This window comes from Bison bison, unplaced genomic scaffold (genome assembly GCF_000754665.1).
Source record: "Bison bison bison isolate TAMUID 2011002044 unplaced genomic scaffold, Bison_UMD1.0 scf7180017864186, whole genome shotgun sequence".
Taxonomy (NCBI): Eukaryota; Metazoa; Chordata; class Mammalia; order Artiodactyla; family Bovidae; genus Bison; species Bison bison.
This window is the reverse complement of record NW_011494758.1, coordinates 159,140-177,648: the sequence shown is the minus strand read 5'-3', so window position 1 is coordinate 177,648 and position 18,509 is coordinate 159,140. Positions and strand designations below refer to the sequence as shown.

General features: G+C 40.0%; 1 protein-coding gene across 4 annotated transcripts in view; it reads left to right on the top strand.

Annotated features, from left to right (window-relative positions):
• FCRL3 (Fc receptor-like 3) overlaps positions 1-18,509 on the top strand; it is a 44,510-nt gene that overhangs the window by 6,160 nt on the left and 19,841 nt on the right. For 2 of the 4 annotated variants that reach the window (XR_825600.1, XM_010843754.1), the window contains exons 3-8: positions 5,344-5,364; positions 6,437-6,679; positions 7,156-7,395; positions 7,634-7,918; positions 8,746-9,033; positions 9,565-9,840. Coding sequence is in view for 3 of the 4 variants with exons in the window: in XM_010843754.1 (XP_010842056.1) it covers positions 5,344-5,364; positions 6,437-6,679; positions 7,156-7,395; positions 7,634-7,918; positions 8,746-9,033; positions 9,565-9,840 (1,353 nt within the window). In the remaining variant the exon portion in view is untranslated. The remainder of the gene's footprint in view (positions 1-5,343; positions 5,365-6,436; positions 6,680-7,155; positions 7,396-7,633; positions 7,919-8,745; positions 9,034-9,564; positions 9,841-18,509) is intronic. The other 2 variants (XM_010843755.1, XM_010843756.1) reach the window with 2 other exon arrangements.

Genomic DNA, 18,509 nt, shown 5'->3' with positions numbered 1-18,509 from the left:
CTGAATTTTTTTTTTTTTTCCACTCTTCTCTTTCACTTTCCCCAAGAGGCTCTTTAGTTCTTCATTTTCTGCCGTAAGGGTGGTGTCATCTGAGTATCTGAGGTTATTGATATTTCTCCCAGCAATCTTGATTCCATCCTGTGCTTCATCCAGCCTGGCATTTCATATGATGCGTTCTGCATACAAGTTAAATAAGCAGGGTGACAATATACAGCCTTGATGTACACCCGATTTGGAACCAGTCTGTTGTTGCATGTCCAGTTCTAACCAGACATGCTCACAGATGTGTAAAGACATAACTGAGATTGCATAGCTTCATTTTAAAACTTTGTCATGAGGTATTACAATACAAATGTACCAATTTATAAATAACAATTGTTGTAAAAATTTTTTGCTCAGATGATGAAGGCTTTTTACTATTTGTGGAAAAGCCTTTGAGATTTGTATCTGTCCTTGATAAATCCTTAAGAAGGCCATTAATTAGATTTTGGGTGAGAGAAACTTTCCAGCAGCTTGAGTTATTTTGTTTGTTTTTGTTTTAGACAGGTAAAAAGTGGATTTATTTAGAGAGACACATATTCCACAGACAGAACACAGTCCATCTGAAAAGGCAAGGAAGGCAGTCCTGAAAGAAAGACACTCTACAGAGTGTGGGCCATCTCAGGAGGCAAGAGTGCCAGCAGTTTGAGTTTTAAAAGGTCTCTTTTTTCCTTTTTTCCCCTCTTCAGCTTCAGATTCAACCTGATTGATTTAATTAGGCTCAGTCTCAGGTCACTGTTGAGGTGTATTTTCTGATTTGTAGCCATTTGAGGGACAAAGACAGTTGCTTTTAATTCCCCAAAGAACTGGTCTGCTGCCTAAATGATTTTATTTTTATTTTTGTTGCCCAAATGATTTTAAAAAGTTGATTTGCCCAGCTATATCCAGCTATATTTTCTTTAATTTACTTTTTTTTTTAATATATCAACAAGATGATATTCAACTAAACTGGAAGTCAAGAGTTCTATATTCTAGAACTTTAAGATTCAATTTATTATGTCTTCAAAAGTGTATACAAGATATTCAATAAGGACACTCTTTATGAGTTGACAAGTTAAACATAGCAATCTATCCTAGAGAAATAAAAAAATTATTGCTTTTATTAGTCCCTGAATATTAGCCCCAGTTTTTACTTTATACTGTGTGGGCTCAGGTAACTCTATTGGTTTCTTTTAGTATGTTTAACTAATACTGCCCAAGGGGCAGATGTATATGCTCCATCTTATAATACAAGGCAAGGGAAGCATTGCTCAGAGATGTAATGTCTATCCCACAGTACAATTAGGTGAAAGAGATGTAACCATCTCATTGAAAGCTCATGCAAATACTCCAGTTTTTATAAGATTTCATTTCAGTTGTATAACTCTTATACCTTTAACTTTACCCTCCCTCCATCAGGACCCCATCAACAAGTTTTGGTCTTAAAAGGAGTCCTGAAACTTTCCTTTTTATCACCCTGGCCATTTAATCCATTTGTGTGTAAAAGGTTTTTGGGTCCCCAGTGAGGGGTCAAGCCCAGGGACACAGGCCCTTTTGTCAGTTTTAACTTGATTAATTGATCTCACTCTTGTCCCAAGTAAATGCTAGTCAGGTATCTCAGTGTAATTTTCTTCCAGCCTTTAAATTTTGTTTCAAAACAGGGATAAGTAGAGTGAATTACACTGTTGCAGGGACCAACTGGGGTGTCCCTTTGGTCTATCCAACCTCAGGTAGTGTTAACTCAAAACCTTTGTTTTAATCCCATCAGCATCTATTTTATTTATCTCATTTCCTAATAACCATCTAAAGATTTCCATCCTGTTGAGATAAGCCCTTTTAAAATTTCCGCCTTGTTAGAAGTCTCTTGACTTTCCCCTCAGTTTCTTATTTCTCTGTTAATCTACCTAACTTACATTAATTAAGCTAATTTTTTGTTAGCATCTTTAAGGCTCACTGAAGGGAAGCTGAGACCACAAATAAAGCTTCCCCAAACAGTTTTTGTTTGTTCCTCTAAACTAAGGGAGTTTTTAAGATTAGCTGTTACATATGTGTAGTATTTTTCATAGGCAACAATAGAATAGCTCTTTAATTTCAGAGCTCTCTAAAAATTTACCAGTTTAGAAGTTTCTCCTTAAATTCTTTAAATAAGAATCTATTGTCTGGTCGTTGATGAATAGTATCTTGTGAGCATGCTGAGTTGCTTCAGTTGTGTCTGACTGTTTGTGACCCTCTGGACTGTAGCCCACCAGTCGTCTCTGTCCATGGGATTTTTCAGGCAAGAATACTGGAGTGGGTTGCCATGCCCTCCTCCAGGGGAATCTTCCCGACCTAGGAATTGAATCCTCATCTCTTACATCTCCTGCATTGGTAGGTTGGTTCTTTACCACTAGAGCCACCGGAGAAGCCCTGAATAGTATCTAAATACTGACTCAAACCCATAAGACACAAGAGGCATTCTCAGAAGAGAATGCAAAGGATGCAGCTTTCATAAGATACAGAAAGTTTATTCCCCCAAACAGCCTAAGAAATTAATGCCTTTGTTGCACGGGTAGACACAGCAAAGATTGAAATGACAAAGGCCCTTTATGGGCTAGGATTCTTTGTTTTTTCTTTCTTTTAATTGGAGGCTAATTACTTTACAATATTGTGGTGGTTTTTGCCATACATTCACATGAATCAGCCATGAGTGTACATGTGTTCCCCATCCTGACCCTCCCTCCCACCTCTCTCCCCATCCCATCCCTCAGGGTCATCCCAGTGCACCAGCCCTGAGCACCCTGTCTCATGTATCAAACCTGGACTGGCAGTCTATTTTACATATGATAATACACATGCTATATATATTTCATTGCTATTCTCTCAAATCACCCCACCCTTGCCTTCTCCCACAGAGTCTAAAAGTCTGTTCTTTACATCTGTGTCTCTTTTGCTGTCTTGCATATGGGGTGATCGTTACCATCTTTCTAAATTCCGTATATATGCGTTAATATACTGTATTGGTGTTTTTCTTTCTGACTTACCTCGCTCTGTATAATAGGCTCCAGTTTCATCCACCTCATTACAACTGATTCAAATGCATTATTTTAAATAGCTGAGTAATATTCCATCGTGTATATGTACCACAGCTTTCTTATCCATTTGTCTGCTGATAGACATCTAGGTTGCTTCCATGTCCTGGCTATTGTAAACAGTGCTGTGATGAACATTGGGGTACATGTGTCTCTTTCAATTCTGGTTTCCTTGGTGTGTATGCCTAGCAGTGGGATTGCTCAGTTGTGTGGCAGTTCTATTTCCAGTTTTTAAAGGAATCTCCACACTGTTCTCCATAGTGGCTGTACTAGTTTGCATTCCCACCAACAGTGTAAGAGGGTTCCCTTTTCTCCGCACTCTTTCCAGCATTTATTGTTTGTAGACTTTTGGATAGCAGCCATTCTGACTGGTGTGAAATGGTACCTCATTGTGGTTTTGATTTGCATTTCTCTGATAATGAGTGATGTTGAGCATCTTTTCATGTGGGCTAGTATTCTTTATAACAAATTTTCCCAAGAGCTGGCATAGCCAGACAAAATGACTGCTTGAAATCCCAGTTGATTCAATTGCCTGCCAAATGTACACCATATGTGTACCTTCCCATGACAGAGACTTCGCCCTCAAAACACAGAATAAAATGCCTCAGAAGTCCAGATATAACATTTACTTCTCAAAAGCACAAGGAGAGAAATTCAAGTTCCTCCTGGAAGGGCTTTATTACAACCTTTAAGGTCAGAATTTTGAAAACATGTTTTATCAGGCTGACTTTCTTCTAATCAGTCTTGAAATGTCAAAATAAGCCTATCTTGGCCACTTTAGGACAAGATTTCCTTTGATTTCCAATTAAGCAAGTACCTATAAGAATAAATTCCATAGGGACATAAACAAGGCTGGAGTGTTAGTTGGGGGCTGACTTTCTGATGCCCCTCATTTCACCCAGTCTAGAACGCTCAGTGTCTTTCAACCAGGCTCCCCCAGTACCTTTAAACTGGGGTTGGGGGAGGCAGAGGCTAGATCCCTGTCATATATCAAAGAATAAAACTCAGGACCATCAACCAATAATTGGGAGATCCGAGAGCCAGGAGGGACTCATCCAAGTTTGTCTAAGTTCGCAGAGGAGAAGAATGGTCACAAGAGTCCTTGCTGGTATCAGGGCTCCGGATCTTTGTAGAGTTAAGGCAAAGGAATGAAGTCTGCTCTGGATCCCTTTGTGATCACCAATACCATTGAATGAAAGAGAAGCTCACAATGTAAAATTTGAGTCAAGTTTTATTTGCAACCTTACTGAGGACTATAGTCCAAAAGACAGCCTCTCAGCTCCAAGGAACTGGTCTGAAGAAGTAAGGCAGGAGCCAGAACATACACATGAACTTTTTCGGTGGGAAAAACATGTAGTCAACCATCAAAAGGTTACTGCTAATCACATGGAAGAGAAATCTCAATGATTTTAGTGCTTTCCTCTGTATAGGAAGACTTAAGAATCTGGGGTCACTTGAAAATTTCCCTTAGATATGCATCCTATCTAAGGAGCCAATATATCCAAAGCACAGAATGTCTCCTGTCTTTCTTTATCCTGAACTTCCTGCAGAGTACACTGTGGGCAATTGTGGTGGCTAATAGCTTGATCCTTGTACAAACTGGAATGGCAGGCAACATTTTTTTCTTTACACAAGAGATGGAAAATGAGCAGAGTTGGGTTGCAGGAGAACTAAAAGACTCTGCATACAACCAGCATGGCAAATCAATTATATTATCCTTGGTTCTTCAACCAATTTTTTTTTTTTCATTTTGTAGGAAGTTTGGATGTTTCTTTCTGTCAAACCCTCTCTATATCCCTCACATAAATAATTATTTTCAAAATTTAGGTGCGTAAGGAAAGATCTACTAAGAAATATGGTTCCCTTCTTGAGACTTGATGCCATAATTTAACCAGAGATCAAAAAAGGAGGAACAATGTCCAAGAAATGAGAGGAGAATAAATCATTTCTACAAGCCCTTCTCTACATTGCTGAGTTCAGGCTAGAGAAGAGAGGGAAGGAATGAACTATGAAGCTGCTAAGAGATGAGCCAAGGTTGTGGATACAAGTCATTCATATTTATAAAGCAAATTACAGGCTATTCTTTTTTTGTTTGTTTGAGGACTATGGGAATCATAGAATGGGGGCAAAGAAATGGGAAGGAAAAACTAAAAGAGTGGTGGTGGCTGTGTTATTGGAACATTTCTCAGATTGTCTAAGTGAAAAGATTTGAAAAATTGTGCTCTGTGCTAATCTTTAAATCTTGGCTCCCTCACAGCTCCTGGAAGAGATCAATCAGGTCAGTTTTCCCTTTTCTCTGTTCCTCCTGGTCTCTGGGCATTGGTCCTCCCAGCCAGCACTACCTGTCCCCATAAATGAGGCCTGTGGTAATGCGCCAGCATCAGTGGTGTTGCTACTCTGAGGTCACACCTGTTGCGATAGGGGGTGAGCAAACCCTCCTCTGATCTCTCCTGGCTTCAGTTCTTTCCCTATTACTGAATGCCATAGTGTAGAAGGGAAGAAAATGTTTGCAGAAGGAACGACAGAGGCAGGAAACTGATGTTTAAAGATCCTCGGATTTAATCTCCTGTATTTCCTAAGACCCCGCCCTCTGTATGTCCAAGCCGGTGCCACAATCAAAGAACACAGAAATAGCTCCTATTCACAGAGGGAAATGCTATGGCCAAATGTTTATATATCTCCAAAAGAAACTCATGTCACTGAACTGTTTCAATTTATGGTCCTGTTGGTCATTTGCAATTATATACACAAATATGATTATGCAAGCAGTCCATGCCCCTTTGTTTAATCTTTTTTCATGTGTCGTGTATCAATTGCTGATTATGTTCACCTTAGATGGAGAGTTGAAAAACATTGCCCTCCCCATAGAATCTAAAATTAAGCAAGGTTTAAAAGAATTGTAAGTGAAAAAAATCTTGCTCATTAAATATTAACAACCAAGGAGGAACTGGTTTTTCAGTCTAGAAACTGCTTCTGAGGTATATACATCCCAGGCTCACTTTTCCCTTGACAAGAATGTGTAGGACAAGAGCTTTCAGAATCAGCCCACTTACAGGCCCTCAAATATAGCTCAGTCTTCATCCATCTATAAATTATATCTCCTGAACTTTTCTGAGCCCATTCCAGGAACCTATACCCCCATCACCACTAGGCAAAAAAAAAAAAAAAAGAACAGATTCTGTATGAGGTATTTTTCTCCATGTTAATATGGAGGTATTGCTCCATTTCCAATCCTGTCCCTAATAGGAATTAGTCCAGAAAAACTCGTAGTTGCAGCTGGGCTTTTCCCTATGTTCCACCCACTTCCCATTCACCTTCACCTGCCTTTGTCTTCCCTATTTCGTCTTCAGGAGTAACTCCAAAAGCTTTCCTTCTCCTCAACCCTCCATGGTCCACAAACTTCCACAAAGATGAAGTGACTCTCACGTGCAGGGATTCCCTTTCTCCAGCTCAAGGAGACATATATTGGTATTATAATGAGAATTTGTTGAATAAAAAGTCTGAAGAGATCCAAATACACAAGACTGGATATTACAAATGCAAGACCCAAAGATCTTCTCTCAGTGACCCCGTACATGTGGATTTTTCATTTGGTGAGAAAGGAAAGGGGATGGTCTCTGAAACTAAACCCCTGGGCAGTATGTCTAAGGGCTGGGGAACTGATGGGAGCTGAGATAAGATTGTAAATAGGCATGAGGATATTTGATGTACTGACCCCAGGGGGGAAATAAGGAGATAGGGCAGCGACAGAATGCTGTCTTGTCCATCTTTTCCATACAGAGAAGTATAAGTCAGAAATCACCAGGTAAAACAGATTCAAGTCAGAAGAAAGATGAGGTATAAAATTCCTCTTTTAACCATATGCATGGGGATTGCCTAAGGACATTTTCTGGAAATGAGTTCATTATCCTAGGATAAGGGAGAACTGGGTTTGGGGACCATGTAGAAATGTTGATGGAGGGTATTTTCAGGTGTACAGGATCATAGTTCTTTCTTCATGCGCAGAAATGAGAGTTTGAAGAAAGAAGCATCAGGGAATACATTGAGTGCATTCCTCTACTCTTTGCAGACAAGCTGATCCTTCAGGCTCCTCACTCTGTCTTTGAAGGAGATGAGGTTGTTCTCAGATGCCAGGCAAGAGAAGAAGCAAAAGAAAAAAGATTTTACAGAAATGAAATACAAATTCAATCAAACTTCACTCTACAGTCAGTCTCCATGAACAATGACAAATACCATTGTACTGCTCTTGTGAAAGGCTTTTGGACATGGAATAAAGAAATTTCAAAACATCTAACGATTCAAGTTCAAGGTAACGGCTGCCCTTCTGTGGGTAATAGGACTCAGCAGGGAAACAGTGTGTGACGATTTAGGGAGTGGCTCATCATCGGGGATTTCATGAAGTGCCTCCTGTCCTAGGAGAGAGATGGGAGGTGATTCCACCTGCTTGGGTCCTTGTGTTCTACTGGCTGATGCTGAGTGCTCATATGCGTCTTTCCAGGATCCCTGAGCTGCGCTACCCTGAGAACTGTGTTTGTTCTTCTCTCTAGAGCTGTTTTCCCCTCCTATGCTGATAGCCAGCCCCTCCTCACCCACAGAGGGGAGCCCGGTGACCCTGAAATGTGAGACGTGGCTCCCTCCACAGAGGTCACACATTCAGCTTCAATTCTGCTTCTTCAGAGAAGACAAGGCTTTGGGGAAATGCTGGAGCAGCTCTCCAGAGCTCAAATTACCCACTGTGTGGAGTGAAGACGCAGAGTCTTACTGGTGCCAGGCAGAGTCAGTGACTCCATCTATCAGAAAAAGAAGCTTGAGATCCCAGTTATATGTGCAGAGTGAGTATTTATGGAGTTGCTCTTCCAGAGTCAGAGCTGGGGAGATGAAAGCAGAGCAATGACATTTCCTGCTCCCTGGGACAGTGAACATAACCAAGAGGAGGTTTCTGCTATCCTGATATCCTTCTCACTTCAGGTTCAACACTGGCCTAATGTCCCTAGAACATTCTCTTCCATCCAACTCAGTTAATAGCAATTGTTGATCAATTGCTGGGTCCCCAGCCCTTTGGGGGTGACAGAGCCATACAGCATATGTTCTCTCAAGAGCCACAGATAATTAGAAGCACAGATGACCACATGCAGTCTTTAAAGGTCCCTATGCTTCTTCCATTTGTTGACCTAAACATATTCCAAAATAAAAGAGGAAATTAAACATGAACTGGTGTAATCAGAAAAATACATGGGAAGATGGGGGTGAGAATGGAGAAGAGTCTTGAAGGATAGGAAAGGGGTTTGAATTTTAGGATAGAAGTAATATTCTCAGGGTTCTGTTTCTTTTGAACAGAAGTAAGACTACTCATTTTGTGGTCATTGGTGCAACAAAGATTCCTTAAGTATAGGTGTCCATAAAATGTGACTGCTATCAATATTAGGTTTAAGATCAAGAACCCGTCACTGCATTCTCCAAGGATGGGAACTGTTGTGTGTGGTGGGAGGGGTATTTGCTACCTTTATAATAACACACACACTTAATTCCCTGTTGCTCACTTTGGCCCCCTGCTTATTGTGTCTGCTGCTATTGACTTATTCATGGCAGAACCAGCCTTCTCCTTGATCCTGAAGTTTCTGCCATGAGAATCTTCATGTGTCATCTTGTGTCCTCCCAGGAATCCCTGTGTCTGATGTAACTCTAGAGATCCAGCCCCCTGAGGGGCAGCTTACTGAAGGAGAAAACCTGCTCCTTATCTGCTCAGTAGCCAAGGGTACAGGGACTATCACATTCTCCTGGCACAGAGAGGGCACAGTAAGAAGTTTGGGAAGAAAGACCCAGCGTTCCTTGTCGGCGGTGCTGCAGATACTCACTGTGAAGGAGAGCGATGCTGGGAGATACTACTGTGCAGCTGACAATATTCATGGTCCCATCCTCAGTAAACTGATCAGAGTCACACTGAGAAGTAAGTTCTTGATTCTTTCTATTCAGCCTCAGTTCACAAGTCAGGGTTTAGCTTGTCAATTAGCCATGAAGCTCTTTGGAAGGAGGCAAAGGAATAGAGGTGTAAAGATTTAGAAGCTAATGAATGGCAAAGATGACAAAAGTTGAAGACACCTTATGTCTTATGGAGCAAACTGAAAACAGTAGTAGTGATGAAAGCAAAATCATCTAAGATTACTCTTCATGGTTCAAGCGATATATCCATATTTAGGCTTCCCTGGTAGCTCAGTTGGTAAAGAATCTGCCTGCAATGCAGGAGACCAGGGTTTGATCCCTGGGTTGGGAAGATCCCCTGGAGAAGGAACTGGCAATGCTCTCCAGTATTATTGCCTAAAAAAAATCCCACAGATAAAGGAGCCTGTCAGGCTACAGTCCATGGGGTCATAAGAGTTAGATACAACTTAGCGACTAAACCACCACTCAGGCTTCTTGAGTGTGGTTATGAGTCTGGCACAGCATCAGAGTCCTCTGACACCTCTTTTGTATCTTTCAGTTCCAGTATCTCGCCCTGTCTTCACCCTCACATCTCCTAGGATGCAGGCTATGGTGGGGGATGTGGTGGAGCTTCACTGTGAGTCCCAAAGGGGCTCTCCCCCTATCTTGTACCGATTCTATCATGAGAATGTCACCCTTGGAAGCAGCTCAGTTCCCTCTGGAAGAGCAGTCTTCAAATTTTCTCTGACTGCAGAACATTCTGGCAACTACTCCTGTGAGGCTGACAATAGCCTGGGGGTCCAGCGCAGTGACAGGGTGATTCTCAGTGTCACAGGTGAGTAGGATATGCCCACAGCAGTTACAGACAAGAACAGAGTATGTCCTCTCCTTTAGGCCACCTGCTGGTGCGGCATTCCATCAGACTCCTTGTTCTTCTGCCTCTACCTGAGAGTCCTGGGATTCCTTCCTCTGACTATACATTCAGGAACTTAGGCCATTCCTAATGTTTTTCCTACATTTATTGAGATGATCATATGATTTGTATTCTTCACTTTATTAATATGGCATATCATGTTGACTGATTTGCAAATGTTGAACCATCCTTGCAAACATGGAATAAGTCCCACTTGATCATAGTGTATGATCCTTTTAAAGTATTGTTGTGTTTGGTTTACTAATAGTTTGTTGATTTTTTGTGTCTATGTTATCTGAGATAATGGTCTATAATTTTCTTTGTCTGGTTTTGGTATCAGAACGCTGGCTTTGTAAAATGTCAGGAAGTATTCCTTTCTCTTCAGTTTAAAAAAAAAACTATTTTGAGAAGAATAGGATTTAAATCACCTTTGACTATTTGCTAGAATTTGACCTGTGAAGTCATCTGATCCTGTGCTTTTTTATTCTTGGGAGTTTTTGATGCTTGTTTTTCTCTTTACTAGTGATTAGTCATTCAAATTTCACTTTTTGTGATTCAGTCTTGGAAGGTTGTATGATTCTAAGAATTTGTCCATTTATTCTAGGTTGCCCAATTTGTTGGCACATAACTGTTCATAATATTCTTATATAATCCTCTGTTATTTTTGGGCATCCATTGTTATAGCTCCTCTTTTGCCTCTGATTTTATTTATCAAAGCTTTGTCTCATTTTTCTTAGTGAATGTAGCAAAAAGTTTGTCAATTTTTATCTAGCTTTTAAAAGAAGTAGGTCTTAGTTTTTGTTAATCTTTTGTATTTTGCTTTTAGCATATATTTCATTTATCTTCTCATCTTTATTGTTTCTTTCCTCATACTGACTCTGGGCTTCATTTGTTATTTTCCTAGTTCCTTTATGTGCAAAGTTAGATTTTTTTATGTCATATTTTCATTGTCACTTGTCTTCATTGTTTCATTTATCCTTTGCTGTCTTGTTTGACCCAATAGTTGTTTCTCAGCAAATTGTTTAGTCTTCACATATTTGTGATTTTCCAGATTTCTTTTTGTGGTTGATCTCCAATTTCATACCATTGTAATCAAGAAAGATGGTTGATATGATTTCAATCTTAAAGTCATTGAGACTTGTTTTGTGTTCCAATACATGGTCAATCCTTGAGAAAGTTTCACGAGCAGCTAAGTATGTGTATTGTACTGCATTTGAATGGAATGTTCTATGTAAATTTATCAAGACTGCCTGGTCTAATGTTTCTTTTAAGGCTGCTATTTCCTTGTTGACTTTTTGCCTGTATGATCTATTCATTAAGGTAGGTGAGGTGTTGTAGTTCCCTACTATTATTGTGTTGTTCTCCGTTTCTCCCTTTAGGTCTGTTAATAATTGCTTTGTATATTTGGGTGCTGCTATGTTAGCTACATATGTGTTTATCACTGTTCTATCTTCTGGGTGAATTGTCCCTTTTACCATTACATAATATCCATTTTTGTCCTTTGTTACCTTTCCTGGTTTGAGGCTTATTTCACTTAATATGAGTGTGGCTACACCCACTTTAATTTGGTTGCCATATGCATGGAGTATCATCTTCTAGTACTCTGTCCCGCCACTCTAGGTCTTTTGATTGGTGAATTCAATCCATTTACATTTAAGGTGGTTATTGATAAAGGAAAACTTTAGTGCTGTCCATTTTATTTTGTAGTGCTGTCCTTTTTATTTTCTGGTTGCTCTATCTCCTTTTTTTTCCTCTTAAGTTTTGCATGTCATCTTGGTTTTGTGGCTTTCTATGAAATTTTTCTCAATTTCCTCTTTTTTTTTTTTTGTATCTCTGCTTTAGATTTATGTTATGTGGTTACCTTGAGGTCTACATAAAAGCTCTCATAGATAAAGTAGTCCATTTTCTGTATTCTGGCCTGGAGAATCCCATGGACAGAGGCACCTTGGTGGGCTACAGTCCATAGAGTCACAAAAGTCGGACACAACTGAAGCACACACTGCTGAGAGCATTTTATTTTCATTTAATGATATGAGTTTTATTCTTTCCCTCTTCCCCTCTTATGCTTTTGTTGTCTCAAATTATCTCTTTTTATGCTGTGAGATTGCTACCAAATTGAAGTAGCAATAGTTTTTTTTTTTGCTTCCTCCTTTTACCTTTATGCTATAATAAAGTATTTAAAGCCTATTCTGAGTTGCAATTTTCTGATTCTATATATAACTTTCCTCAAAGTATTGTGTATTTTTGCCTTTTTGTTTTTAGTAGAGAGCTTCTTTAAACATTTATTGTAAGCAGAACCAGTGTTGATGAATTTCCTCAGCTTTCATTTGTTTTGGAAGATCTTTGTTTTTCCTTCACATCTGAATAATAACTTTGCTAGAAAAAATAGTCTTGAATGACACTTTTTATTTTTTAGTATTTTGAGAATGTCACTCGATTCCTTCTTGTCCTGTAGAGTTTCTGTTGAGACACCTGATCAAAGGCTCATGGGGATTCTCATGTAGGTACAATCCTTTTTTCCTCCTGGCTGCCTTAAAAATCCTTTCTTTGTCATTGACTTTTGATGATTTTAATATAATATGTCTTGTGCAAGGTCTTTTTGCATTGAGATAATTAGGTGTTAGCTTTATGAATTTGTATATTCAATTTCTTTCCCAGATTTGGGAAGTTCTCAGCTATTATTTCTTTAAATAAACTCTCTCAGTTATTATTTGTTTAAATATAACTGAGAGACTTCCCCTTTCCCTGTCTTCTCCTGGGATACCCCTTTATCTAATGTTGCCTTTCCTAAAAGAGTCATATAGCTTCTGGAGAATTCCCTCATTTTTAAATTATCTTACTTCTCTCTCCTCATATACTTGTAGCATTTCTAAATTTCTATCATCAAGACTGCTAATTCTCTCTTTCATAAAGTCTAATCTATTTCCAAAGCTTTCCAAGGCATCATTCTTAACATTTACTGAGTTCTTCAGTTCCAAAATTTTTGTTTGGCTCTTTTTAAGAGTTTTAATGTCTCTGGTATTTTTTCTGTTTACTAGTTTTATTTCTGAGCTCTTTAGTCTGGCTTTCTGATTTTTCTTGCAGCTTGCTGAGTTTCTTCATGACAGCCATTTTGAATTCTTTCTCAGTTAGGTCATAATATTTTATGACAGTAAGTTTGGTTTCTGGAAAATTGCCATTTTCTTTTTGTGGTACAGTATTAACTGTGATTCTTCATGGTACTTGAATTTCCCTCCGCTGGTGCGTTTGATGTAGTGTTAGAGGCCTTTCTTTTGTCTTCCAGTAGGTGGTGCTATGGCATAAGTTTTTGTTTTCTCACACCTAGGCTTGCTGCTGCTACTGCTGCTAAGCCGCTTCAGTCGTGTCCGACTCTGTGCGACCCCATAGACGGCAGCCCATCAGGCTCCCCCGTCCCTGGGATTCTCCAGGCAAGAACACTGGAGTGGGTTGCCATTTCCTTCTCCAATGCATGAAAGTGAAAAGTGAAAGTGAAGTCGCTCAGTCGTGTTCGACTCTTAGCGACCCCATGAACTGCAGCCCACCAGGCTCCTCCGTGCATGGGATTTCCCAGGCAAGAGCACTGGAGTGGGGTGCCATTGCCTTCTCCACACCTAGGCTTACTCTGGTTATATTTGGGAGTAGTCACTTTCCATCCTCGGAGAAGGAATTTCCTAGGAATAATTTCCATTATTAGGGAAATTCAGACCAAAAAAAGCTACAATGAAATACCACCTCATACTCATTAGGATGGATACTATAAAAAATAACAGAAAATAACAAGTATTGGCCAGGATGTGGAGAAATTGGAATCCTTGTGTGATCGTTCTGAGTGATCACACCATCATGGTTATTTGGGTCGTGAAGATCTTTTTTGTACAGTTCTTCTGTGTATTCTTGCCACCTCTTCTTAATATCTTCTGCTTCTGTTAGGTCCATACCATTTCTGTCCTTTATCGAGCCCATCTTTGCATGAAATGTTCCCTGGGTATCTCTAATTTTCTTGAAGAGATCTCTAGTCTTTCCCATTCTATTGTTTTCCCCTATTTCTTTGCATTGATCACTGAAAACGGCTTTCTTATCTCTCCTTGCTATTCTTTGGAAGTGTACATTCAGATGGGTATATCTTTCCTTTTTTTTTTGTGAAAGCTTCTCTTCTTTTCTCAGCTATTTGTAAGGCCTCCTCAGACAATCATTTTGCCTTCTGCATTTCTTTCTCTTGGGGATGGTTTAGATCCCTGTCTCCTGTGCAATGTCACAAACCTCCATCCATAGTTCTTCAGGCACCCTATCAGATCTAATCCCTTGAACCTATTTCTCACTTCCACTGTATAATCATAAGGGGTTTGATTTAGGTCATACCTGAATGGTCTAGTGGTTTTCCCTACTTTCTTCAATTTAAGTCTGAATTTGGCAATAAGGAGTTCATGAACTGAGCCACAGTCAGTTCCCAGTCTTGTTTTTACTGACTGTATAAAGCTTCTCCATCTTCGGCTGCAAAGAATATAATCAATCTGATTTCGGTGTTGACCATCTGGTGACGTCCATGAGTATGGTTGTCTCTTGTGTTGTTGGAAGAGGGTGTGTGCTATGACCAGTTTGTTCTCTTGGAAAAACTCAGTTAGCCTTTGCCCTGCTTAATTTTGTACTCCAAGGCCAAACTTGCCTGTTACTCCAAGTACCTCTTGACTTCCTACTTTTGCATTCCAGTCCCCTATGATGAAAAAGACATCTTTTTTGGCTGTTAGTTCTAGAATGTCTTGTAGGTCTTCATAGAACCATTCAACTTCAGCTTCTTCGGCATTAGTGGTTGAGCATAGACTTGGATTTTTGTGATATTTAATGGTTGGGCTTCCCTGATAGCTCAGTTGGTAAAGAATCCACCTGCAATGCAGGAGACACCAGTTGGATTCCTGGATTGGGAAGATCCCCTGGAGAAGGGAAAGGCTACCCACTAGAGTATTCTGGCCTGGAAAATTCCTTGGACTGTATAGTCTATGGGGTCGCAAAAAGTCAGACATGACTGAGTGACTTTAACTTGCCTTGGAAATGAACAGAGATCATTCTGTCATTTTTGAGATTGCATCCAAGTACTGCATTTCAGACTCTTGTTGACTATGAAGGCTATTCCATTTCTTCTAAGGGATTCTAGCCCAAAGTAGTAGATATAAAGGTCATCTGAATTAAATTCAACCATGCTGGTCCATTTTAGTTCACTGATTCCTAAATGTCAGTGTTCACTCTTGCCATCTCCTGTTTGACCACTTCCAATTTACCTTGATTCATGGACCTAACATTCCAGGTTCCTATGCAATATTGTTCTTTACAGCATAGGACTTTACTTCCATCACCAGTCACATCCACAACTGGGTGTTGTTTTTGCTTTGGCTCCATCTCTTCATTCTTTCTGGAGTTATTTCTCCACTCTTCTTCAGTAGTATTTTGGGCACCTACAGACCTAGGGAGTTCATCTTTCAGTGTCATATCTTTTTGCCTTTTCATACTGTTCATGGGGTTCTCAAGGCCAGAATACTGAAGTGATTTGCCATTCCTTTCTCCAGTGGACCACATTTTGTCAGAACTCTCCACCATGACCTTGTCTGTCTTGGCTTTACACAGCATGGCTCATAGTTTCATTGAGTTAGACAGGCTGTGTTCCATGTGATCAGATTGGCTAGTTTTCTGTGATTGTGGTTTTCATTCTGTCTGCCCTCTGATGAATGAGGAAAAGAGGCTTATGGGAGCTTCTTGATGGGACAGACTGACTGTGGGGGAAACTGGTCTTATTCTGATGGGTGGGGCCATGATCAGTAAATCTTTAATCTTACTTTCTGTTGATGGGCAGAGCTGTGTTCCCTCCCTGTTGTTTGGCCTGAGGCCAAACTGTCGACCCACACCACCACAGACTCCTGGACACTCACAGGCAAGCCTGGCTCAGTCTCTTGTGGGGACACTGCTCCTTTCTCCTGGGTCCTGGCTTGCTTGCACAAGGTTTTGTTTGTGCCCTCCAAGGGCCTGTTTCTCCAGTCTGCAGAAGTTCTGTAATCAAATCCCATTGGCCTCCAAAGTCAAATTCCCTGGGGGTTCTCAGTCCCTTTGCAGGATATGCAGGTTGGGAAATCTGTTGTGGGTCCTAGAACTTTCTTAACAGTGAAGAATTTCTTTGGTATAATTGTTCTGCAGTTTGTGGGTCATCTCCTCAGCAGCTCTATGGTGGGGCTAATGGTGACCTCCTTCAAGAGGACTTATGCCATATGCTGCATGACCCAAGTCTGCTGCAGCCAGCCAGAGTCCCTGTCCCTGCAGCAGACAACTGCTGACCCGTGCCACAGGAGATACTCAAACACTCAAAGGCAGCTCTGGCTCAGTCTCTGTGAGGTTTCTGGGTCCTGGTGCACACAAGATTTTGTTTGAGCCTTCTGAGCATCTCTGCCGGCTATGGAGTTTGATTCTAAATGTTACGTAATTTTGGTGGGAATGTAAAATGATAAAATCATTATTGATACCACTATGGAAGTTCATAAGAAAATTAAAAATAGAGCTACCATATGACACATAAATTCCACTTGTGAATTGTTGTTTAGTCTCTAAGTCGTGTCTGACTCTTTATGACCCCATAGACTGCATCACATCAGCCTTCTCTGACCTTCACTATCTCCTTGAGTTTGCTCAAACCCAAGTCCATTGTGGCAGTGATGCCGTGCAACCATCTCATCCTCTGTCACCCTCTTCTCCTCTTGCCCTTAGTCTTCCCCAGCATCACGGTCTTTTCCAATGAGTCAGCTCTTCTCATCAGGTGGCCAAAGTATTGGAGCTTCAGCTTCAGCATCAATCCTTCCAATGAATATTCAGGACTGATTTCCTTTAGGATTAACTGGTTTGATCTCCTTGCTGTCCAAAAGTCTTCTCCAGCACCACAGTTTGAAAGAATCAGTTCTTAGGCACTCAGCCTTCTTTATGGTCCAACTCTCACATCTGTACATCACTACTGGAAAAACCATAGCTTTGACTATATGGACCTTTGTTGGCAAAATGATGTCTCTGCTTTTGAACACATTGTCTAGGCTTGTCATTGTTATTCTTCCAAGGAGAAAGCATCTTTTAATTTTGTAGATGCAATCACTGTCTGAAGTGATTTCAGAGCCCAAGAAAATGAAATCTGAGACTGTTTCCTCATTTTCCCCATGTATTTGCCATAAAGTGATGGCAATGGATGCCATGATCTTAGTTTTTTGAATGTTGAGTTTTAAGCCAACTTTTTTACTCTCCTCTTTCACCTTCATTAAGAGGCTCTTTAGTTCCTCTTCACTTTCTGCCATTAAAGTGGTATCATTTGCATATCTGAAGTTGTTGATATCTCTTCCAGGAATCTTGATTGCAGCTTGAGGTTCATCTAGCCCAGCATGTCACATGATGTCCTCTGCATATGAGTTAAATAAGCAGTGTGATAATATACAGCCTCAATGTACACCTTTCCCAATTTTTAACCAGTCCATTATTCCATGTTCAGTTCTAACTGCTGCTTCTTGTCTTGCATACAGGTTTCTCAGGAGGCAGGTAATGTGGACTGGTATTTCATCTCATTAAGAATATTTCACAATTTGCTGTGATCCACACAGTCAAAGGCTTTAGCATAGTCAATGAAACAGAAGGAGATTTTTTTTTAATTCCCTTTCTTTTTCTATGATCCATTGTATGCTGGGAGTTTGATCTCTGGTTTCTCTGCCTTTTCTAAAGAAGTTCCTGGTTCACATACTGCTGAAGCCTGGCTTGAAGGATTTTGAGCAAAATCTTGCTAGCATGTGAAGTGAGTGCAATTGTACAGTAATGTGAACATTCTTTGGCCTTGCCTTCCTTTGGGATTGGAATGAAAACTGACCTTTTCCAGTTCTGTGGCCACTGCTGAGTTTTCCAAATTTGCTGGCATAATGAATGCAGTGTGTTAACAGCATCATCTTTTAAGATTTGAAATAGCTCAGCCAGAATTCCATCATTGCCACTAGCTTTGTTTGTAGTGATGCCTCCTAATATCCTCTTGACTTCACACTTCAGGATGTCTGGCTCTACGTGAGTGATCACACCATCATGGTTATCTGGGTCATTAAGACCTTTTTTGTATAGTTCTTTTGTGTATTCTTGCTACATTTTCTAAATCTCTTCTGCTTTTGTTAAGTCATTGCCATTTTTGTCCTTTATTGTGCCTATCTTTGTATGAAATATTCCCTTGGTAGCTCCAGTTTTCTTAAAGAGTTCTCTAGTCTCCCCCATTCTATTGTTCTGGATACTCCCCCCCCCCAAAAAAAAAAGAGAAAAAATTGAAAATGTATTCTCACAAAGACATTTGTATACTCATGTACAGAACATTATTCATTATAGCTAAAACATGAAAACAACCCAAGTGTCCATTAAAAGATAAATGGGTAATCAAGATGTGGTATACACATGACATGAAATTTGTTCAGACTTATAAAGAAATAAAATTCAGATACATGCAGCAACATGGAAGAATCTTGAGGTCATTATGATAAGTGAGATAAACCAGTCAAAAGTAGACAAATACTATATGATCCCACTTATATAATATATTCAGAGTA